The sequence below is a fragment of the Culex quinquefasciatus genome, chromosome 3 (genome assembly GCF_015732765.1).
Source record: "Culex quinquefasciatus strain JHB chromosome 3, VPISU_Cqui_1.0_pri_paternal, whole genome shotgun sequence".
Lineage (NCBI taxonomy): Eukaryota > Metazoa > Arthropoda > Insecta > Diptera > Culicidae > Culex > Culex quinquefasciatus.
The window spans coordinates 71,972,078-71,997,062 of NC_051863.1; the positions used below are offsets into that span (position 1 = coordinate 71,972,078).

The 24,985-nt window shown below is 38.3% G+C and overlaps 1 protein-coding gene and 1 long non-coding RNA gene across 3 annotated transcripts; both read right to left on the reverse strand.

Moving 5' to 3' along the window:
* Positions 1-2,555: 2,555 nt before the first annotated feature.
* On the reverse strand, positions 2,556-11,718 carry LOC119770226. Of its 2 annotated transcripts, XR_005278724.1 has the most exons (3): positions 11,576-11,718; positions 11,318-11,516; positions 2,556-2,713 (listed from the first exon to the last, which is right to left on the reverse strand). It is a non-coding gene; the product is annotated as an uncharacterized LOC119770226 (long non-coding RNA). The 2 variants fall into 2 exon arrangements; XR_005278723.1 differs by lacking the exon at positions 2,556-2,713 and having other exon boundaries at positions 11,301-11,516.
* Positions 11,719-14,228: 2,510 nt separating this feature from the next.
* LOC6044874 (SPRY domain-containing protein 7) lies at positions 14,229-16,429 on the reverse strand. Its single transcript, XM_001862281.2, has 2 exons — positions 16,143-16,429; positions 14,229-15,353 (listed from the first exon to the last, which is right to left on the reverse strand). Exons 1-2 carry the CDS (start codon positions 16,243-16,245, stop codon positions 14,776-14,778), a joined length of 681 nt encoding a protein of 226 aa, XP_001862316.2. The 5' UTR covers positions 16,246-16,429; the 3' UTR covers positions 14,229-14,775.
* Positions 16,430-24,985: the final 8,556 nt, after the last annotated feature.

Below are 24,985 nucleotides of genomic sequence, written 5' to 3' on the forward strand. Positions count from 1 at the left end.
TTAACATTTTAACATTTTAACATTTTAACATTTTAACATTTTAACATTTTAACATTTTAACATTTTAACATTTTAACATTTTAACATTTTAACATTTTAACATTTTAACATTTTAACATTTTAACATTTTAACATTTTAACATTTTAACATTTTAACATTTTAACATTTTAACATTTTAACATTTTAACATTTTAACATTTTAACATTTTAACATTTTAACATTTTAACATTTTAACATTTTAACATTTTAACATTTTAACATTTTAACATTTTAACATTTTAACATTTTAACATTTTAACATTTTAACATTTTAACATTTTAACATTTTAACATTTTAACATTTTAACATTTTAACATTTTAACATTTTAACATTTTAACATTTTAACATTTTAACATTTTAACATTTTAACATTTTAACATTTTAACATTTTAACATTTTAACATTTTAACATTTTAACATTTTAACATTTTAACATTTTAACATTTTAACATTTTAACATTTTAACATTTTAACATTTTAACATTTTAACATTTTAACATTTTAACATTTTAACATTTTAACATTTTAACATTTTAACATTTTAACATTTTAACATTTTAACATTTTAACATTTTAACATTTTAACATTTTAACATTTTAACATTTTAACATTTTAACATTTTAACATTTTAACATTTTAACATTTTAACATTTTAACATTTTAACATTTTAACATTTTAACATTTTAACATTTTTAGTTTTTAGTTTTTAGTTTTTAGTTTTTAGTTTTTAGTTTTTAGTTTTTAGTTTTTAGTTTTTAGTTTTTAGTTTTTAGTTTTTAGTTTTTAGTTTTTAGTTTTTAGTTTTTAGTTTTTAGTTTTTAGTTTTTAGTTTTTAGTTTTTAGTTTTTAGTTTTTAGTTTTTAGTTTTTAGTTTTTAGTTTTTAGTTTTTAGTTTTTAGTTTTTAGTTTTTAGTTTTTAGTTTTTAGTTTTTAGTTTTTAGTTTTTAGTTTTTAGTTTTTAGTTTTTAGTTTTAGTTTTTAGTTTTTAGTTTTTAGTTTTTAGTTTTTAGTTTTTAGTTTTTAGTTTTTAGTTTTTAGTTTTTAGTTTTTAGTTTTTAGTTTTTAGTTTTTAGTTTTTAGTTTTTAGTTTTTAGTTTTAGTTTTTAGTTTTTAGTTTTTAGTTTTTAGTTTTTAGTTTTTAGTTTTTAGTTTTTAGTTTTTAGTTTTTAGTTTTTAGTTTTTAGTTTTCAGTTTTTAGTTTTTAGTTTTTAGTTTTTAGTTTTTAGTTTTTAGTTTTTAGTTTTTAGTTTTTAGTTTTTAGTTTTTAGTTTTTATTTTTTGAGCTTTTATAAAACGATCAATTTCTCCCCACTTCACGGCACATCCTTAACAGTGAGGCACTCTGTATCAAGAGGCGGCTGGTATTCCGAACCACGCCGGGGTCGTTGGAGCCGGAGTTCCGCAACAGGACGACGCGACGTGACGTCTCGTGGCGGCGGCCGGAATTCATAAGTACAAAGTCTGAGCCAAGTCACGACATCACATTTTGTGCCAGCCACTCTCCACTCCATTCTACCTAGTCTTCTCCTTAGTCTGTTGGACCTCGAACCAGGGCGCATTTTTTTGGAGGGAGGCTTTGCCACGTGGTTTGGCTGGTACAACTCCACCACGGTCGGCACGTTCTGGCCCGAGGAAGCGGGGACAGGGCTTTTAGTCAGCTTAGGACTTACCGGAAGAAGGCTTCCACGGATGGCTAGGGTGGTTTTGTCTTAGGAGGAGTGAATTGATAAATAGCTTTATTAAGTTTCAATGACCACAAATAAATTTTATGTTTATTAGGATTTTCTTTGCATAACAAAAAATAAGTGTCCAGGTTCAATTATAAATTTAGTTAAAACAAAACATAATATACTAACCACCCTAAAGATTATCGCTAAATTCTGCTGCTCCACCGTCAAATTGCTGTTGCATTTTGTGGTGTGCCGGGCCACATTCCGTGGAAAATTTATACATGTTTTCGCTTCCTTTCCCCCATGCTTAAAGTTTCCTATTTGAGAGCAGACGACCGGATTTTGGTTCGGCATGGTTGGAAGTTGTTTGGGACCTGTCAAAACAGTCAGAAGAGATCCTGTCGGTTTGCATTAACAAAACAGCGAAACTATCAGGCTCGCGTCAATCAACGTCAACGTTTGAAATCATTAAAGGAAATGCAATTTAAAAATGGCTTAATTTCAATTCTATGCTATTTTGCTTGAAATGTGCATTTAAATAATATTACAAAAAAATCGCAGAGAGTGTAAAAAAATGCATACATGCACACATTTTAACTTAATTTTAATTTCACTAACTAACCTCCATCACTAACTAGCTGCATAACGAACTGGCAAACTGGAACTAGTTTACTCCAGACGAAAAAAAAAATGCTGTAATGCAGATCCCCCTCGGTGAGTACATCTGGAAAAAAGAGAGCAAGTGTGAAATTTTTCACTTGCCAGTTTTTTTCCGCAGCTAAGGTGAGGAAACAGCATTTTTTCTGCTGAGATGAGCAATGTTGATTTGATTAGGGCTTTTTTTTCTCTCAAATGCTCGTGTTCTAGTTTTTACTCTCCATAGATTAAAGTTCTTCCATTTGTGGCTTGTTCAATTGCGATGATGCTGGCGGTGCAGGTGTTTCCCCGGCGAAAGTCATTTGGTAAGTGTGAGGTTCTGGTTTTTGCTGGGTTTTTTACTTGAAATGAAAAAAAAAAATGTTGGTAATTATGAATTATTTTTATTTGCCGTTTAATGAAGCAGAACCCTTACAAATTCTATTTTAAGATTCAAAAAAAAAAATAATAATTACATATAGTGGAAATATTCCTCTCTTGTTTAAAGTCTTACTTTCCTTTCTTTTTTTTAATCAACAGACTTTTTTATCAAAAAATTATTTTATACTTCAAATTTAAAGGAGCAAAATATAAAGGAGTTATTAGAATATGACAAACAAAGAAACTCGCACTTTTTGACAGTTTGCCTGCTTTGTTTGTTTGTCTGCATTTGTTTACAAATACGTCAAGCTGCATATAATTGGATTTGGAAACACGCAAAAGTGTGAGTTTTTTTTTTGTCATAGTCTAATACAAACAAATGCACAGTGGGATAAAATCAGGGAAACGGCGATTATGTCCACATCTCAGAACGCGGCTGGTTCCCCAAGTCCTGCAAATACTTTTCTTATGTAAAAAAGTCCTGGAAATCGATTGGAGGAGATTTCATCCTAGGTGGACCACAGGGAACCGATATATGGCCGGATTTTCACCGGAACTTTTATTCCAACGATTTAAAAACAATCCCCTTTGGCCAAATATTAGCGAAAACCTAGGCGAAAACTGTTGCTTTTGACAAGATATGACGTATAAAGATCCCTCAAGATGAGACAGTACAGAATTGGGCACAGGAACCAGGTTCCGGGACTCCGGTAGAAGATTGACCAGGAAGGTCCAGTAATTTTGGCATGATACATTTCAAACGTAATGACTTCATCATAGTAGCCTACTACTAGAGTCCAATTAGTAAAACAATCAATTCTGATCTACTGTAACCGGTTTCGGGTACCCCGGGGGGAGAGTTGGCCACTTTGGTCCAGTAAAAAGGGAAAGATGCATGTTAAACTTCATGATTTTTCAAAACGAATGCAACACGAGAAAAGAGCGTTTAAGCATTTTGACAGCTGGAACAATTTTGCAAATTCTGAGAAACTTTTAATATTTTTTTCACAAAACTCGAAATGTATAGCTGGCCTTCCCTGCTACCTTTTTGCAGTTTATTATGTATCATAAAACTCAAAAATTTTAATGACTGACACATTCACAAGAAACAAAACGTTTCGATACCAAAAAAAAATCACCATCACCTTCCCAGTAGGTATGTTTACTCATTCATCGACGCCCTAATGGCCAATAGCGCCAGATCGTAACGGATTGTTAGGGACATAATCGCTCGCCCAATTCACTTCCATCTCCGACGTGGAGTTGTGGTGCACGAATCGAAAGTGCACGATCGAACCGCGTGAATAACGTCTCTCAATGCCGTCCATGGCCATGGCCAGCGGCCAACTCCCGGTCCCAGGGGGTTGCGCACTAAACAAGGCAGCTAGACATAAACAATTGGCCCAATAAAAACGGTGCTGCTGCTGCAGTGAGTGAGCTGGTGATAATTGCTTTCATTAATGGTGCAAGGAAGGATCTGGAAGAGGAGGAGGAGTTCAGCAGTTTGTCTAATTGCCCCCGACGACTTTTGATATGATGGCTGAAGTGATGACTTGTTTTGGAATTCGCGAATTTCGAAGAGTGCTGCACACCGATGATGCAAGCTAACCGAAATTAGATTCTTGATCAGACATCTAGGTTCCCGAGCAAACGGAAACATCTTGGGAATAAATAACAAATTTTGTTATGATGAGCATGAGCATGGTTGACTGCCAATGAGCTGCTACTCCGTTATTGACTGATCAGCTGAAGTTAAACAATGAATCAACAATGATCAGTGGAAGCCAACCATCCGTTCACTGTTTAACCTCTGAAGATCCCTACTTTATTAGTCAATACCGGCGCCCTCCCAAGAAGCCTGCAGTTCAACGAAAGGGAGGAATGTTAGTCCGATAGTTGAAGTTTCAGACTCATCAAGCACATAGTTTTTCGCTATATACTTGTTGATACCGCTTGAGACCGTTGAATCCACAGCATCTCCTTCAAGCATCACGTGATTATTTTTTTTTGGGTTAGTAGGATAAGGTATTGGCTTTTCGATGCCTCCCGAGCTACGACGCTATGGGGAGGACTTTCATAACAGACCCGTCGGCGAGCCTTCCGAGCAACGATGCTATGGGAAGGTCTTTCTGGTTAACACACAAACTCACTCACACACAGTTATTTTGCTCCACTATTAACTCAACGATTCAAATTGTCAGTGCGTCTTTCGTTCATTATATAGAAATGGCTTTTTCACCGCAAAAAAATAAAACCTTATTCGAAAAATTGAAACACAATCCACCCGACGCCGTGCCTTCCGATCAACGATGATATAGCAAGGGCTTTGAAAATCACAAAAGAAATCACTTTTCACTCCGAATATTTTTTACGACCACGCGCTCCCTTTGTCAATTATGCACTGATGACGCTGCATTTTCAGAGGGCAATCTTCTCCTCGCATAAATAACAAATTTTGTTATGATAACAAAAAAATGTTATTAAATTCTTATGCATATCGATTTAATAATATTTTCTGTTATTTTGATAGTGTGTGTTATTGAAATGGCATAAATTTTGTTATTACCGTCTGCCCGGGTTGTAAGGATAGATGGGAAAAAGTCCCTCAAAAACCACATAACATTAATTGGTTGGCAAAGAGTGAAACGACAAAAACATCATGTTAAGACGCGGAATGGTACACAAAGATTGTGGTTAACAAAAGTTCAAAACTTATTTAACCGTCTATTTGAGGAGCTTCCCTAAACAGCGATTCCACGTCAAACCGGCATGCCGGCCGCGGCAGGATCCAGATCAAACGTGCTCCGATTCAGCTTAAATTTGGCATGGCAGGTCCGTGGCCAAAATAATCAAACCCGTATTTTTTTAGGGTGTTGTGAAAAAAAAGTTTTTTAAAGATTAAAACCTGGGTGCAGAATAGTGGTCCGCAAAGTGGCCTCAATTTAGAACTGTCAAAGCGGAACCAATTTACTGTTTGAAAAATGATACCAAGAAGTGGCAAGTATTGTAATCGATCTATGATTTATTTTGTCAGGAATAAAAAAGTCGAGGGCGTCGAGCTTTTGAGGTATTCGAAGTCAACAAATTTTAAGAAGAGGGTTGGAATCGAGATTAGTATAATTTGTCGCAAACATTTAAATAAGCGCTATACCTCTCGCAAAACCTATGCTTATGGCGTTTTTTGAAATGTTAGCGACGAATTATCAATAACTATGAATGGCACCAGCTTAATAATATTGAATAAACTTACTCCGATATTATCACTGCGCTTCAATGATACAAACTCACGGAACTTCCATTCGGTTGCTCTTCAGATTAATAAAATTCCACCCACTCCTGACGCAATTGTTCGTCACGTGGAATACCGTCACGTGGCCACCCATCGTTTAGTCTACGATCAAAAAAAGCGCAAAGCACTTAATTTTCAGCGAAAACTTTAAAATCAACAGATCCAAAATGTTTCAAAACAAGTCACTTCAGCAGCAAAAAATCAGGAAGGTGCTGTGTCCTATCCCTCGCCTAGACCAGACCAAAATCCATGATAAAGCTGACAGACCAAATCTGTCAGACCAAGACTGTCAGACCAAAGAGCAAAAAGTAAACAATCTTGTTCTTCGACGTAGGTGCACACAAATCAACAAAAGAAAATTTGAAAAAGATTTTTTTTTTCCAATTCAATGACTGGGTTTGGACTGCAAAATTGAATGGACGTCAGAAATTGATTAAACAGTGCGGCGTCGAGTTCTCGCCGCGAGTCTCGAGCTGCCGAGAGAAACTCACCGATTGCCCGTGCTCTCCTCCGCTCGCGAACGGGCTTTCTCGCGAGCCAGAATTGCCCGTTCGCGAGAAGTTGAACGTGTTAGAAACGAACAAAAAACAACACAGCGATTGAAGTTACACCTCTATACCATCGCCTGGTTCGTATTCATAAGCCTGATAAACAAATTGCTAGCTTGGGACGAACGGCTAGCACGAGGCGCTCGCGAGCGCTCGCGGTGAGAGCGAGAACGCGAACGAAAATGCGAGCGCGAGCGAGAAGAGAAAAGAACCTACAAGTTCTCTCCCTCGTTCGCGAGCGAGAAATGCTTTCCTTCTTCTCGCTCGAATTCCAACAATGCGGATTTGTGATTCCTCTCTTTCCACCATTCCCTTGCAAAAAATATGTCACGCTTGAGCTTGAACATAGCCTTCTACTTTGTTTATGTTTACAGCTGTATTGCAGTTGTATTAGTGAAGAGCAGTGGGGATCATTCGCAAATCACGTTACGCATTCTGTCTTTTCAGCACCCAGATTAAAATCAAATCAAATCAAATCAAATCAAATCAAATCAAATCAAATCAAATCAAATCAAATCAAATCAAATCAAATCAAATCAAATCAAATCAAATCAAATCAAATTAAATCAAATCAAATCAAATCAAATCAAATCAAATCAAATCAAATCAAATCAAATCAAATCAAATCAAATCAAATCAAATCAAATCAAATCAAATCAAATCAAATCAAATCAAATCAAATCAAATCAAATCAAATCAAATCAAATCAAATCAAATCAAATCAAATCAAATCAAATCAAATCAAATCAAATCAAATCAAATCAAATCAAATCAAATCAAATCAAATCAAATCAAATCAAATCAAATCAAATCAAATCAAATCAAATCAAATCAAATCAAATCAAATCAAATCAAATCAAATCAAATCAAATCAAATCAAATCAAATCAAATCAAATCAAATCAAATCAAATCAAATCAAATCAAATCAAATCAAATCAAATCAAATCAAATCAAATCAAATCAAATCAAATCAAATCAAATCAAATCAAATCAAATCAAATCAAATCAAATCAAATCAAATCAAATCAAATCAAATCAAATCAAATCAAATCAAATCAAATCAAATCAAATCAAATCAAATCAAATCAAATCAAATCAAATCAAATCAAATCAAATCAAATCAAATCAAATCAAATCAAATCAAATCAAATCAAATCAAATCAAATCAAATCAAATCAAATCAAATCAAATCAAATCAAATCAAATCAAATCAAATCAAATCAAATCAAATCAAATCAAATCAAATCAAATCAAATCAAATCAAATCAAATCAAATCAAATCAAATCAAATCAAATCAAATCAAATCAAATCAAATCAAATCAAATCAAATCAAATCAAATCAAATCAAATCAAATCAAATCAAATCAAATCAAATCAAATCAAATCAAATCAAATCAAATCAAATCAAATCAAATCAAATCAAATCAAATCAAATCAAATCAAATCAAATCAAATCAAATCAAATCAAATCAAATCAAATCAAATCAAATCAAATCAAATCAAATCAAATCAAATCAAATCAAATCAAATCAAATCAAATCAAATCAAATCAAATCAAATCAAATCAAATCAAATCAAATCAAATCAAATCAAATCAAATCAAATCAAATCAAATCAAATCAAATCAAATCAAATCAAATCAAATCAAATCAAATCAAATCAAATCAAATCAAATCAAATCAAATCAAATCAAATCAAATCAAATCAAATCAAATCAAATCAAATCAAATCAAATCAAATCAAATCAAATCAAATCAAATCAAATCAAATCAAATCAAATCAAATCAAATCAAATCAAATCAAATCAAATCAAATCAAATCAAATCAAATCAAATCAAATCAAATCAAATCAAATCAAATCAAATCAAATCAAATCAAATCAAATCAAATCAAATCAAATCAAATCAAATCAAATCAAATCAAATCAAATCAAATCAAATCAAATCAAATCAAATCAAATCAAATCAAATCAAATCAAATCAAATCAAATCAAATCAAATCAAATCAAATCAAATCAAATCAAATCAAATCAAATCAAATCAAATCAAATCAAATCAAATCAAATCAAATCAAATCAAATCAAATCAAATCAAATCAAATCAAATCAAATCAAATCAAATCAAATCAAATCAAATCAAATCAAATCAAATCAAATCAAATCAAATCAAATCAAATCAAATCAAATCAAATCAAATCAAATCAAATCAAATCAAATCAAATCAAATCAAATCAAATCAAATCAAATCAAATCAAATCAAATCAAATCAAATCAAATCAAATCAAATCAAATCAAATCAAATCAAATCAAATCAAATCAAATCAAATCAAATCAAATCAAATCAAATCAAATCAAATCAAATCAAATCAAATCAAATCAAATCAAATCAAATCAAATCAAATCAAATCAAATCAATCAAATCAAATCAAATCAAATCAAATCAAATCAAATCAAATCAAATCAAATCAAATCAAATCAAATCAAATCAAATCAAATCAAATCAAATCAAATCAAATCAAATCAAATCAAATCAAATCAAATCAAATCAAATCAAATCAAATCAAATCAAATCAAATCAAATCAAATCAAATCAAATCAAATCAAATCAAATCAAATCAAATCAAATCAAATCAAATCAAATCAAATCAAATCAAATCAAATCAAATCAAATCAAATCAAATCAAATCAAATCAAATCAAATCAAATCAAATCAAATCAAATCAAATCAAATCAAATCAAATCAAATCAAATCAAATCAAATCAAATCAAATCAAATCAAATCAAATCAAATCAAATCAAATCAAATCAAATCAAATCAAATCAAATCAAATCAAATCAAATCAAATCAAATCAAATCAAATCAAATCAAATCAAATCAAATCAAATCAAATCAAATCAAATCAAATCAAATCAAATCAAATCAAATCAAATCAAATCAAATCAAATCAAATCAAATCAAATCAAATCAAATCAAATCAAATCAAATCAAATCAAATCAAATCAAATCAAATCAAATCAAATCAAATCAAATCAAATCAAATCAAATCAAATCAAATCAAATCAAATCAAATCAAATCAAATCAAATCAAATCAAATCAAATCAAATCAAATCAAATCAAATCAAATCAAATCAAATCAAATCAAATCAAATCAAATCAAATCAAATCAAATCAAATCAAATCAAATCAAATCAAATCAAATCAAATCAAATCAAATCAAATCAAATCAAATCAAATCAAATCAAATCAAATCAAATCAAATCAAATCAAATCAAATCAAATCAAATCAAATCAAATCAAATCAAATCAAATCAAATCAAATCAAATCAAATCAAATCAAATCAAATCAAATCAAATCAAATCAAATCAAATCAAATCAAATCAAATCAAATCAAATCAAATCAAATCAAATCAAATCAAATCAAATCAAATCAAATCAAATCAAATCAAATCAAATCAAATCAAATCAAATCAAATCAAATCCAACTGAAATATACAATGAGTTCAGCACATGTGAACAAATGGAGTTTTGCATCGAGTTTCAACTAACTTTTTTTTTGCAATTCCGAAAACTTCCTTTGGGATGGGAGGTTAAGTGAAATGCCCATGTGTTTAGTCATTTTACCGTGTCAAACAATTTCGAAAGGCTCTATTTTGAGTGCTGAAAAGCTGTACTTTTCAGCAAATGTATTGAAAGGCTATTTTTTCGATACCCTATTTTTTCCATTTTTGGTGATGAAAAGTAGGCCGAGAATGACAACAAAAGTAAGTATTTTCACATCGGAAATGCCAAAAACAAATTGCACGACTTTTGAGCTAGTATCTCAATTTCACCCAACGTGCATTTGAGAAGCACTTTATGAATGTAGCGTGTGCTCTCATGACTTTCTGTTAGAGCCATGCCATTTAACGGAGGCGCATGATTACTAAGTATTTGACACATAGTTTGATGCTTAGTAAGGGTCACCCTACACAGAAAAAAAAGTGTAAAATTACACGGCACGGAAACTTTGTTTAAAACGTAAACTTGCTCCATGTAAATTTGAAATCTAATGTTAATGGTTGAATGCCACTCAAACAACCATCATGTAAAATGAGATTGCACGTAATTGGCAAATCTCATGTAAATGACAAAAATGTTCACGAAAACAAACAAATTTGAAAGGATGAAAAGCATGTAAACTGTGAAAAACATTTAAAATTGTTCAATGTAAATGCTAAAAGAGTGTAAAATCCCATTTTTTGCCTGCTGTTGTGATTGACAGCAGGCAAAATCAAAACAACTTTGTGCAGCCGCGGGTCAGTTCGGTTGCTCGGGATTGTAAGTGTATTTCCGGCGGACTACTGTCATTGTAAAATTGGCAATATTTATCGATGGTGGGGACATTTTTGGTCGGTGTTCAAAAAACCCGTTCACATTCCCGCTTGCATCTAATGGAAACAAGAAACGGGAGAAATCGGCGAAGAAAACAATCTAATTGGGTAATGTTGAAGTGTAAACAAAGTGTCTATCCTGCTCGTTCCTAATGTAAACATCAACTTACACGAGAAGGATAGACTCTTTGTTTACACTCCGACACTGGCAAATTTACAACAAATATTTCCAATGATTTTAAGCCCTGATAAGGATGTTGCTGGATAAGCTCTGTCAGCACAAGATCAGAAGTCTGCAGAAACAAAAAAGTGGATCTGCTTATTTCAAAAGGTAAGTTCAAAAATAAAGCCTGAAAAATAGTTTGGAGATTTCACCATTCTATTTTGAATTAGGTTCCGGAAGCTGCTTGCTGCTTAACACCGGGATCCAGGATGTGGCCCGTGAGCTGCTGGTCCTGCACTACTGGGGATACATCTGTGTCCGGAAGCGGGTCGTCGATATTATTGTAGATGGTAGTTTGCTTTGCCATCGCCGGAACGTGCGTCCTCAACTTCATCAGTTTGTATCAGTTTCCTGTGTAAGATTCCCAGTTTTTATTAAAAAAAGGTAACTTATTTTAAAAAAATACAAACCGATTTTACATATAATGCCAAAAATCACAGTCAACTTGAGAAAATTTACTCAACACTTTTTGAAAGTCCAAAATAAAATGCAGAGCGAAATATTCTGAACAGTTGACAGTAACTAAACTGTTTAGAACGCAAATCAAAGTAAGCAAAAAAAAAAAACAAATGAATTTTGTCAGAGGTCCATTGCACGAAAAACTTGGCATGACTATAAAATTAATAAATACAGAACTCCTAAAAAGAGTACTCAAATTTGAGTAAAACTAAGCATGTATGCTTTAATTTTCATTTAAAATTTACAATTATTTTGCGTTGTGGAAACGTTCTTCAATCAATAGGATTTGTGTTGCTGTTTCTTTTTTCTAATTTATTTTTAAATTATCAGTTCAAGGTATTTTTTTCCAAGTTTCTTTTTATTATTCGGTTTGCATAGTTGAGTCGAGTCGCTAAGAGTCGTCAGACTCTAGTGAAAAGCTTGGTATAAAGGATTTTCATAAAACGCGAATAAAAAAATTCTAGAGTTTTTTTTAATAGGTCCTATAAACATATAAAACACTATAGCTGATAGGACATTTTCAAAAAAAATTCTAGAAATGCTATTATGAACAAGAATCAATCCAGTAAACTTCCTAGATTTTATTTAAATTTTAAAGTAAATTTTGGTTTTCTTCCGGAAACGTGCACCTAATTTAATAACTTTTCGTCTTAGCAAAGACACCCACCATACACACACTAAATAAAAACTGGTAAAAGCATTTCAAGGAATCGTGAATTTAGTTAAATATTGCTTATTATTTAATCGTGCAATATTTATTTTGATTCGTTTCTTTGCAGTTTTTCCATCCCTTGTTTATGGGAAATGTGTAGAGTGGATCTCCGTTGTCAGCGGTCATCCGGGAGCGGTAACCGTTGTGTCTCGAGTTGGCCTTCAGTTCCAAAACCGGTGAAGCAAATCCGTGAGTCGCGGGATTATCTCGCTGATAATCAGGTTGTGCAAAATGTCCGTCCGGTGTGTGCTGGTGTACTTATTGGTGCTGCTTGTAAATGTACTCAATGTTCGATAGATGCTACCCGGTGAACCTCGTGAACCGGTGAGTTTACCTCGGCCGGGCAGGAACGCTTCTTGATGCGACAAATAATGTCCGCTACGGTCCATAACGACACCTTCATCAGTCGAGAATGCTGGATTGTCATCCGCAGCTGGACATTGGACACCTTTAAGACAGCAGGAACTTGTCCTCGTCAAAGCCATGTGTGCCAAGCTGCGAGGTAAAAGCTGTGCAAGCCGGCACGGTTCCCGTACACAAAGAAGGAAGACTCAGTTCTGCAGACTTTCAAGGACATCGTGTTCAGACCACCATCAATTAGTTAAACTAAAATACCAAGGTGAGTGATATCCCAGAGGTAGATTATAAGGTATTGAACCGACTCATTCTTATCAATTTTAGATCGTTGTCCTCGATGGACCAATTGCTACTGGGAAGTTAGCCGAAATGAGCCGATGAGAAACTTTTCGCAGCGTTGTGGTCTCCGCTTTAGTACATCAACTCGTACGTGTACGACCTGCGCAAGCTTGGCACGCAAACATGTTTCTGAAGTCTGAAACGTGTCCACTTTCCAGCTGCAGATGAACATCCAACATTCTCGACTGATGAAGGTGTCGTTCTGGACCGCAGCGTGCACTCGGACATCATTTAGCGACAATGTTGACCGTGGAGGATCGCATCAAGAAGTGTTCCAGCCCGACCGAGGTCAACTCACCGGTCTTCACCGGGCAGTATCTGCCGAACATCGAGTACATCTACAAGCAGCATTATCTAAAATACATCATCAAGACCGAGAATGAAAAAATGCCCTCGGTTGTGGTCGGTTTCAGGCTTGAGTTCAGGGGCAAAGCACGCTCATACGATGAACTGGCTTCCTATTTTGACCCGTGACAGTGTTCTCATAATAAGACAGGTAAGTTGAACCGTGAAATTTCTTAGGGGCCATATTTTAAACTTTTTTTTCAGAATCGCAAAAAAGTCTGACGGCATGATTATCGAGTGAATATTGGCGGGTTTAACTTTGGTCGAACGATGACGTTTCAAATGATATAGTAAGTAGAAACGTTTTAATTTTTTATCCAACAAAATGCTATTTTTATTATACACGCTTGAATGGGGAAAAAATACATTTTCCGTTTCGACATCCCCGTTGGATTTAGATCTTGATGTGTTTCTCATAAGCTTATACTTGTATTGATTTTCAACTATTTGAATTGCACGCTTTTGGTTTGTACTGATCTAAATTAGATTCAATACACAACCGTAAGAATGCGCTTAAAAAATACATGCATGCCAATACAAACCGCAATGCTTTTGAAATTTACATCAGATTCTAAATTCAACGGGGTAAAAAAATTTCGGCTTGGGTAAATTTACGTATATTTCATCGGAAATTTACATGTTTTCGAAGCGTTGTTTGTTCGGCTCGTTTACATCGGATGACATTTAAATTTAAAATGAAGTTGATGTAAATTCGCATCATTAATGACGTGCACTTTTGGTACATCATAAATGATGTAAATTTACCCGATTTTTTTTTTCTGTGTACTGTCCCAGGGTTTATTTCTTTCAAGTTCAAGGGGATAACAGGATTCGATAGTGAAAAAATTCTATTGTTTCGATTCATATAAATAGTATTTATTCACAATCAGTACATTTCAAACACACTGCCGTTGAAGGTTTCGTCTGTTTCTTCCTGACATCTAGCCTGGTATTATTATTGTTTAGATCAAGAGCTTAATTATGACACGTGCGCAAAGGTACAAAGGAAAATAATTGTGTGTTGTAAACGTTTCTAAGGTTAGCTCGTTTATATTGTTAGCAAAATATACTTGCGTTCTATTAGTTTTATGTCTGTTTTCATCCATGCTGTAAAGGAGGTTACTAGACTTGGTAGCAAACATGTTTGTTCTGTCGTCTAATTTTAATTATAGCCGTTTGGTACAAATTCGCTAGCTAAAATTTAGTCGTTTCCAATAAAGAAATGTTTTGGAATCTGATGGTAAATAATACGGTATAATGGACGTAATATGTTTGGATTTTAATATTTAGTCAACGAGTTTAGGTTAACATGTTCGTGTAGCCGTAATTAGTTGGACCTTAGAAAAAGACGAGGAATGAAGGGTACATTATCAACAAAGTGACTGCCACGTCACCAAATCATAGCAGCGATTGTTCAATCAAGATCCTCTCGAAGCCCTGTGGTACACTGTAGCTAAAGTTGTCCAGCACAATATCCAGGATGGCTCCGTCGTCTACGTACAGACAGGGAAAGACCGTCCCGCGGACGTTCAACACTGGGACGTTCAGGTTAGTACCGTTGAGATAAAAGTTGAGCTCCACGTGGTCGTACGCCACCCCGATCGTGTCTCCCTCCTGAGGTATTCCAGTGGTGTTGACAAGCGTGGAACTCACGCTGGACTCGAGCCTGGCCAGATCTGATCCCAGTTCCAGCTTGGCGTTGTTTTCCTGCTGCTCGGGTCGTTTTTCCAGTTTGTGCAGCGGCTTTGCGTTGTGGTAGATGGCGTTGTCCGAGGTAAGACACCACGATTCCTTGTCGAAGCCGCCCTTAGTTTGGTTCAGATCTGTCTGCTGAGTGGCGAGTCCCACCGACCATTGGCCGCCCTGTTGGAGCTTCACCTCGAAGTACGATTTGGACTGCAGCAGTGGGGTGTTGGCTATGACGCCACCGGAGCCGCAAGCCCGCTGGCCACCCTTTATCACGACGACCTCGTGGCCTGAGAAGAGGAGGGAAGAAAGATGGGTTGAGTGTTACGACAGAGTTCCCAAGGGCCTGAGGGGATTGGAAGTCTAATTATAGATCTATGTTTGGGCGGGACCAGAGAATGCCCAATAGCGTGGTTCACGGATATATGAGAAAGACAAAAGTGTATAATTTTCAAGCATCATAGCCCCAGAAGCTAGCCTAAAAATTTGAGCTCATTAAGTTAAGGTTTAGTGGGTCCACTTTTGACCTGAAGTTATAATGGAACTGTTGTTGTGCTGATTTTCTGACCAAATTTCAGAATATTTTATCCATCATATTCATTGATTTAAACATGTTAAAAACTTGATGGTTTTAGAAAGATCTACGTAGTGAGTATCTAGTTCTATTTGAATCTTAAGACTACGATCCACGCATAGTTTTTTGCTAAAGTTAATTAATTTACCAGGGATTTAATTTTAAAGATATGACTCATAATGTTATAAGGCAGAACCATCTAGACTGCTATCAAGCTCAAATGATAAATGTGACCAACTGATGCATAGCAAGATTTATTGTACATCTAGTATTAAGGTCATTTTCTCCCAACCAGATCAATATCAGCCACGTAAATCAAAATGCAACTTCAGTAACTGTTTAATCAATACTTGCAATAGAACTCTCGATCGCCCAACAAAACCATCTTCAAATGGTTCAATCAAGCATATTATCGTACTATTTAGCATACAAAAAAGGCACACTGTTTTCATAAGTAGGTATATATGCAAATACAGGCATTCCATCAGCCCAACAACAAACTCACCCATATGTGACGTATCCAGTTGGATTGGATCCTGTTCTCGCCGAATCTGCACCGTCTGAGGCGGCAGTACCCCATTCAGACAGTTCTTGAGGCAGCAAAACATGCCTCCGTTTGTGAATTTGATCCGAGCAATCCTCCAAATTGGCACCCACAATCGTCGAGCAGGCTAATTACGTTAAAATATGGTCCTCTTGCCTCGGTACTGTTTTAATCCGTTCTTTCGTTTTGCAGGCGAGCGTTTTCTTGCTCACCGCGGCTCTGTTTACCTCAACTGTCAATGTTTTGTTGACGGCCTGCGGGAAAGAGAATAGTTTTCTTTTACTCAATGAATAACGGCGCTTCAATATAACGGTACTCGTGGAAGTCGTAACGCATACCTGAATGAAAACGACTACAGAGACATCTGGGATTCACTAGTGACACTTATGCTTTTAAATGTGCTGTTATTCGCTTTTTATAAATAAAATGATTAAATTTTTGCCTTCCGTACTGAGGCAAGGATTAAATAACAGAGCAATTCGTGCTTGCCATTTCATAGGGCACATAACTTTTTTAGACAAGAGTGTGTCCCTTTCACACCTTATGTATACTGTCATTCGAGTGAAAGGGATACACTATTGTTTACAAAAGTTCTGTGTCCTTTTGAAATGTTAGGCTCCAATTCTCTACCAAAACCGGAAATGGATTTTATTTGTATTTTTTGATTTGGCTCAAACTTTGTGGGGGCCTTCCCTATGACCAAAGAAGCTATTTTGTGTCATTGGTTCACCCATACAAGTCTCCATACAATTTTGGCTGCTGTCCATACAAAAATGGTATGTAAATATTCAAACAGCTGTAACTTTTGAGTGAATTTTCTGATCAATTTGGTGTCTTGGGCAAAGTTGTAGGTATTGTTGAGGACTATTGGGAAAAAATAGGTACACATAAAATTGCAGATTTTTTAATAAACTTTTTTTTTCACAAAAAACTCATTTTCCCAAAATATGTATTTTTTTATTTTAGAGATTTTTTTTATATGTTTTAGGGGACAAAAACCCGCAACTTTTGAGCCATAGAGAAACATGGTCAAAAATTCTGCCGTCGAGTTATGATTTTTTTGAGAAAAAATAGTGATTTTAGCATAGCATAGCATTGGTGTCTACCCGTAATGTTATTGGCCAGGACTTCCAAGAATTGCTCCATGGACCACAGATGAGGTTCAATCAAGTTTCTTGAATTCTTAATCCTTCTAGTCAACTAAGCCTCGTTGGTCTGGTGGTTAGCATTTTTTGTATGCTGACCCAGAGGACGGGGGATCGAACTCCGCCGCGAGCTAAATGAATTTTTCGTTCATATTCAAGTGTTCAGAATTCCTTCCTTCCATAATTTCTCGATAGGAGCAGATGGGAATTGAACCCAGAGCCTTCCACTTACAAAGCGAACAGCGTAACCATTCAACCACGCTTACCCTTATTTTTGAAAAAATGGTAATTTCATGCAAAAACAAATTTGACGTAAATTTTTAATGTAAAATTGAATTTCCAATCGAAAAGTTTTTGACTGATGATTTGATAAAGGGCTCCGTTTTCAAGATATATCCACCGAAAGTTTGATTTTCGAGAAATATGTGCAGTTTTTCGATTTTCAAAAAAGTTATCATAAGTGACCATTTCTAGAAATTTGTTTTTTTTAAAGTTCAGAAAATTTGCTATAAAATTGTCTAAGAGACAGTGAAGTTTGGACTTCTGGTTGCTGAGATACAGAGGCTTGAAGAAAAACAAACAAGAAAATTGAAGCCAACCAACCCACCATTTTCTAATGTTGATATCTCAGCAACTAATGGTCCGATTTTCAATGTTAAAACATGAAACATTCGTGAAATTTTCTGATCTAATCGAAAAAATATTTTGAAATTTTTAAAATCAGGACTTTCATTTAAAAAGGGTTAAACATGGACTATTACGTTTATTTAAAATGCTCTTCTTGATTTAATTCAAAATATGTTTTTCGAAAGGATCGAAAAATTTCATAGTTGTGGAGATATGGACAATAGAAAATGATGAGTTGTTCTGAACTTTTGAAAAAAAAAATCAGTAATGTATGGATGGAAAATTCAGTTTTACATTGAAAAATTACGTCAAATTTGATTTTGCATAAAATTTTGATTTTTTTTCCAAAAATCACTTTTTCTTCAAAAATTTATAACTCGGCGGCAGATTTTTTGACCATGTTTTTCTATGGCTCAAAAGTTGCGGGTTTTTGTCCCCTAAATTATATCAAAAAATCTATAAAATCAAAAAAATACGTATTTCAAAAAAATGAGTTTTTGTAATAAAGCATAATTAAAAAATCTGCCATTTTTTCCGTGTACCTAATTTTTCTCAATAGTCCTCAACAATACCTACGACATTGCCGAAGACTCCAAATTGATCAGAAAATTCACTTAAAAGTTACAGCTGTTTGAATATTTACATAGGGGAGCTGGGGGTAAGACGGCCACCCTATGGGAGAAGTCTCATAAAATTTACACAACAGATTATTTTGATCTCAAATTACGTACATATTGTTCTACCAGTAGTCCATTATGGAAATGACAAAAAATAGTTGGTCTAAAAACCAATTTTCAATTTAAAAAAAATAATTGAAATCGTATATATATACATATTAAATACGCGGGGTAAGACGGCCACCCATGTGGGGTAAGACGGTCAGTGCTAAAAATTAACCTAATAACTTTGCTAAATCCACCCAAATACCTACATGGTTGGCTGAACAGACTTCTCTGAACATCATAACTATTTTGGTTGGAAAATTTAGTTTCAAATGTATAGAAAAATACTATTTAAATAAATGCATATTTTGGCATAGTGAATTTCTTATCGTTGCCACCACATTTTATGAAAAACTGTGAATTTTTACTACAAAACAAACACAATTTGATGCAAAATAATTATTTTGTGTATTTCGATTAGAATAAGTAAATCAAATCTATGTAAACAATATTAAATTAGCAATTTTTATGAAAAGTTTTATAGGATTTCATACTATTCAATGAGTTTTGCTATATCAGAATCAGAATCAGAAGAATGTTGTGTTAATCATTTTGATTAAAAATTGATAGTTTTATTGAAAATGCTTTTCCTTATCTACAAATATGTCTTAACAGTCTAAAAACCTTCAAAAAAATAACCTATATCAAATGAAATTTACAAATTACGGGTGGCCGTCTTACCCTCGGAGGAGGTGGCCGTCTTGCCCCCAAATAAATTATTTTTTCAAATATTTTTTAAACTTTTCCGAGGGACATAATCTAGGGAAAACTTCAATTTAACATGAAAAAATATCCACAGTGTTCGGAATGGCAAAATTAAGTGGAATAAATTGACAACTCCTTCATTTGACGTCCTAGCCAAATGGTGTCTAGGGATGAATTGTTGTACTTGATAAGGACTGTTTTTTGGAGTTATTACCAAACAGGGTGACGGCCTTCCAGGGTGTCAACCAAAAACTAACTTATTTTTTGGAGTTATCAATATGTTCCACTTAATTTTGCCATCTCGAACATTGTGCATTGTTAGTAAGGAATGAGAAAGGAGCCAACCACACAGGTGGATAAAGTTAGTTTTTATTTGTTGGTTTGCCTTCCTCACTGAGGTAAGGCTATAATCCTGCTCTAAACTTGAACTCGAAAACCCACCTTGATGTATACACATCGACTCAGAATCGCAAACTGCCGAGCTCCCGTGGTGTAGTGGTACGGGTTTCGCTTTGTAAGCGGAAGGTCGATGGTTTGAAACCCATCTGGCGAGGCAAAAGGGGTAGGTGGCGGTCGAGAGGGGATATCGGCTGCTGCGGGAATTGACTTTGTCAAGTCCCAAGCCTCCCCAAAACCCATCCCATCCAATCTCTCGGACGATCTGTTGGCGACTGAGTCTGAGCGTTGAAGAACTCTGTAACAATACGCAGAGAAGAGCTTCAAATGCTACTTTCGACTCGGTCACATGCTCTCAGGCAAAATTCGAGCTGAAGATTGGGCTATATGATCGGTAACGATCTCTAGATGGGTCAAAAATAAACGAGATTTCCCCTCAATCTCGCTCATCTCCACGTCCTCCGATCGGTCCCTCGTGCTCGTGTGGCATGGCATTTGGGGGATTGGTCTGGGGAATGAGAGGGGGCAACTGCTCGAATAATTCGTCAAATACTGTCTCGCTCAAACAATAGCGTTACAGAAGACGATCGTTCGACAGGCTGTGTATAGCAGCAAAACAGAAAACCTGAGAACAGATCATACTACAATAGATACGCAAGTGTCGCAGAATCGCAAACTGAACAAATGTCTGTGTGTATGTGTGTGTGTATGTGCGTGTGTATGTGTGTGTGTGTGTATGTGTGTGTGTATGTGTGTGTGTGTATGTGTGTGTGTATGTGTGTGTATGTGTGTGTGTGTTTTTTTTTTTTTTTTTTTTTTTTTACAAGGTCGGAATCTGCTACCAGACACCTGAGAAATTCATTTCTCAGGTAGTGTGGGGTTGGGAAAACAAAAAAAGAGTTTTCCCGACCCACTAAACCAGTCCTTGAACGCCGTGCCCTTGTCCCCCCGGGACCACCTTTCGGTATAACTTCGGGGGGAGGCGTTGCATTTTCTGCACTAGTTACTTACAGGATCCATGCCGGGTGCTAGAACCATTTCCTGTTCTACATACATATGAGTCCATGCGAGGGTTTAACCGCGCCCAAGAATCGCGTTGCTTTTGATCGGCTAGTCATATGCAGCCCTCTCCTTGGACCATCGAGACGTGTACCGATTTGGTAGAGCCAACCGTCATAACGTGCTCTCCTTCACAGCCACACTCGTGGGTTCTCGACTCCTGTGACCATCGAGACGTGTACCGATTTGGTAGAGCCGACCATCATAACGTGCTCTCCTTCACAGCCACACTCGTGGGTTTTCGACTAGGCTCCTAGTCGTTCCTCCTCTGATCGTCTCTCCATTTCCGCTGGAGAGCCGAAGTGATCTGCGTCACCGCTCCGACGACCGCATTCCACTTGGCGATGTCGCTGCACATTCTTCGCACCACATTATCCGGGCTGGTGTCCGCTCCGATAATGGCCAGCATTTCGCTTCGCGCTGCCTCGAAGCGAGGGCAGGCGAACACCACGTGCTCCGGTGTTTCCTCGCAATCGACGCAGTCCGGACAGTGAGGAGACTCTGCATGTCCAAACCTGTGCAGGTACTTCCTGAAGCAGCCATGGCCCGACAGGAACTGTGTGAGGTGGAAGGTGACCTCTCCATGCCTTCTGCTCACCCACGTGGATACGGACGGGATAAGCCGATGCGTCCATCTGCCTTTCTCCGTGGTGTCCCACTCACGTTGCCACCTTGCCAGCGATTCGGCTCTCGCAGCTTCCCGGATACCTCTCGTGCCTCTCCGGGTGTAGCGCACGGTGTCCTCCTCCAGTGTGATGCCGATGGGGATCATTCCGGCTATGACGCCAACTGCTTCCGACGAAATGGTCCTGTACGCGCTTGCAACCCGCATGGCCATCAGTCTCTGCGTTCTGTCGAGCAGCGCTCGATTTCGCTTCGTCCCCAGCGCCGTCCACCATACCGGTCCGCCGTACCTAAGTATGGACGTCGCGACACTTGCCAAGAGGCGGCGCCTACTGCTCCTGGGTCCAGAGTTGTTCGGCATCATCCTCGACAGTGCCATGATCGCCTTAGCCGCCTTCTCGCAGGCGTAATCGACGTGGCTGTTGAAGTTCAGCCGGTCATCCACCATCACCCCGAGGTACTTGAGCGCTCTCTTCGAGTGCACGACGTGTTCTCCAACGTGTATCTGGGCCTGCTGCACCTTCTTGTGGTTACTAACCAGCACCATCTCCGTCTTGTGGTGAGCGATCCGCAGCTTCACCTCGAGCATCCAGTTCTCGATCATTGCGATTGCCTCCATAGCCAGCACTTCGACCTCCTCGACATTTTCGCCGGTTACCGTCAGCACTATGTCGTCTGCAAAGCCAACAATCTCTACGCCGTTGGGTAGTCCCAGTGTCAACACTCCGTCATACATTCCATTCCACAGTGCTGAACCCAGAATGGATCCCTGCGGAACTCCCGCGGTAACAACAACGGTTTTTGTCCATCGGCAGTGTCGTAGACCAGCACGCGGTTCTCGAAGTAGCTCTTCAAGATCCTGCACAAATAGTCAGGCACCTTCATTTTGTGCAGCGCTGCTGCTATGGCCGCCCAGCTCGCACTGTTGAACGCGTTCTTGACGTCAATCGTGACTATTGCGCAGCAACGGTTCCCCCTGCGTTTTTCCTCCGCGCTTCGTCGGCTTTCTCGACCACTTTCCGGATGGCGTCCACCGTGGATCTCCCTTTACGGAAGCCGAACTGCCTCGCTGCTAAGCCATGCTCGCTCTCCGTGTACTTGGTCAGCCGGTTAAGGATGATCCGTTCCAGAAGCTTTCCGAGGGTGTCCAGCAAACATATAGGCCTATACGATGATGGGTCCCCCGGTGGTTTGCCTGGCTTCGGCAGCAACACGAGCTTTTGAACCTTCCACGGGTCGGGGAAGTGTCCTTCGTCCAGGCATTTCTGCAGGACTGTTCGAAACCTGCCCGGGAATGCTAGAATCGCCGATTTCAGGGCGAAATTCGGGATTCCATCCGGGCCGGGAGCTTTCTTCACCTTCAATCTCTTCGCTACTACCACAAGTTCCTCGTTGGTGATCAGATGACCTTCGGCGTTGCTACCCCCTTCGTCGTTGTACGGTGTAGGAGGCCATGTCGTTGGGTCATGTCTTGGGAAGAGCCCTTCCACAATGACCTTCAGCTTGTCGGGACACGTTTCAGCCACCATCGATGGGCCTCTGATCTTCGCCATCGCTACACGATATGCGCTCCCCAAGGGTTTGCATCAGCGTCTTGGCATAACTCCTTGAAGCAGTTTGTCTTGCTGCATTTGATCGCTTTCTTGAGCGCGGCCTTTGCAGACCGGTACTCCTCTCTGCACTCCTCTCTAGTTGCTTCGGATCTTGCTCTCTGGACTCGTCTTCTGGCGCTGAGGCAACTTGCCCGAAGGGTACCGAGTTCTTCATTCCACCAGTAGGCTGGACGACGACAGTTCCTTGGCTCCAGTCTCCGCGGCATGGTTGTGTCGCATGCTGTCACCAGTTGTGCTGTTAGCACGTCGGCACTCAAGTCTTGGGGACCATCACACCAATGGAGCGCTTCCACGAAGAGACCCTCGTCGAAGTACTGCAGCTTCCATTTCCTTCCGTAGGACCGGCTGCTCCTATCTGGTACAGGGGCTCGTCTCCCGATGCTGTACCGGATCGCTTGGTGATCGCTATGGGTATAGTCCTCACTCACCCTCCAGTTCATGTCGGCCGCCAGTCGCGGGCTACAGAACGTAACGTCGATAATGGACTCACGACCGTCTTTGCGGAAGGTACTGCTGGTTCCGCGATTCGCCAGCCTAACGTCTAGCTTTGCCAGAGCTTCCATTAGGCTATGCCCCTAGCATTGGTGCATCTGCTACCCCACTCGACCGCCCACGCGTTGAAGTCACCTCCGATAACGATCGGGCTTCGTCCGATCAGTTCATCGGTCAGACTATCCAGCATCTGCTGAAACTGCTCCAAGGTCCATCTTGGGGAGCATAGCAGCTACAGAAGAAGGTTCCGTTTACTTTGGCGATCACGAATCCTTCAAACGCCCTCGAGACCACTTCCTGTATGGGGTACCGCCCCATCACGTGTATCGCCGCCATTCTTGCTGTATCCGCGGCCCAGTTTCCGTTGTCGTGTGGAACTCGGTACGGTTCTGCAATAATTGCCACGTCACACCCCGTCTCCGCGGTCGACTGCCACAGCAGTTGCTGTGCAGTGTCGCAGTGATTGAGGTTCACCTGGGATACCTCCATTACTTTTGCCCGAGGCCAGCTTCTTGTACACCGGGCAATTAAAGCCACCCGTCGCATGGCTATTGCCGTCGCCTTCTTTACAGAGCACGCATTTCGGCTGATTTTTGCAGTCTCTTGCCATGTGGCCTTCTCTACCACACCTTCTGCAACTGTTGGTTCGATCGGGACCGTCGCAATTTCTCGCCTGGTGGCCGAAACCCATACAGCGGAAACACCTCGTCATCTGCTGGGTCACTCGAGGAACAGGCCTCAGTGGGCACACCGACCACCCTACTTTGACCTTGCCGGTTTCCAGCAGCTTAGACGCCGAAGGCGTCGATAGTCGGATCGACGCAATTTGCGTGCCGCCGTAGGCTTTCCTCAACCGGATTGCCATCGGTGTCGTACGGTCATCCAGAAGAACGATCAGCGCATCTTCTAGCTCTTCCTCCGTCGTGATCTCGTCCAGGTTCCTGCACTCGATCGTTGTCTCCGGTGATAGCGCTCTTACCTTCGACTCGTAGCCTACGGCTTTCTCGACGAGGGACTTAAAAGCTGAGCTCTTGACCGCGGGATCCTTCTTCAGCTCAAAAGCATCGCTCCGGTTTGGGTGCGCCTGGTTTTAACCACGTTCTCGCCAAGCTCCTTGAGTTCCGGATCGGTTCGTACTTTCCGGAGGAGGTCTGCGTACGAAACACCTTCCTTCACCTCGACCACCAAAGCCTCGCCTTTGTTACGCTCCCTGCGAAACTTGGGTTTTTGGGTGTCCTCGTTCTGCTTCCCTTTTTCTTCCGCTTCTTCTTCTTGACCTTCTCCCATTCCTTCTCCTTCCCTGGGGTTGGTTCTGGTTCCTTCGCCGGGTCCGGACTGTCTCCATTCCCCTGCTTCTGCTTCTTTGCGTCCTCCTCCTCTCCAGGCGTTTCCCTGTCCCTTTTAGAGCTTGGGCCGGGCGG

Bases quoted from the DNA above. Each gene is read 5' to 3' on its own strand.
- LOC6044874 (XM_001862281.2), bottom strand. From the start codon at position 16,245: ATGTTTTGCTGCCTCAAGAACTGTCTGAATGGGGTACTGCCGCCTCAG. The intron at 15,354-16,142 runs GTGAGTTTGTTG...TCCTCTTCTCAG, and splicing joins ACTGGATACGTCACATATGG to GCCACGAGGTCGTCGTGATA.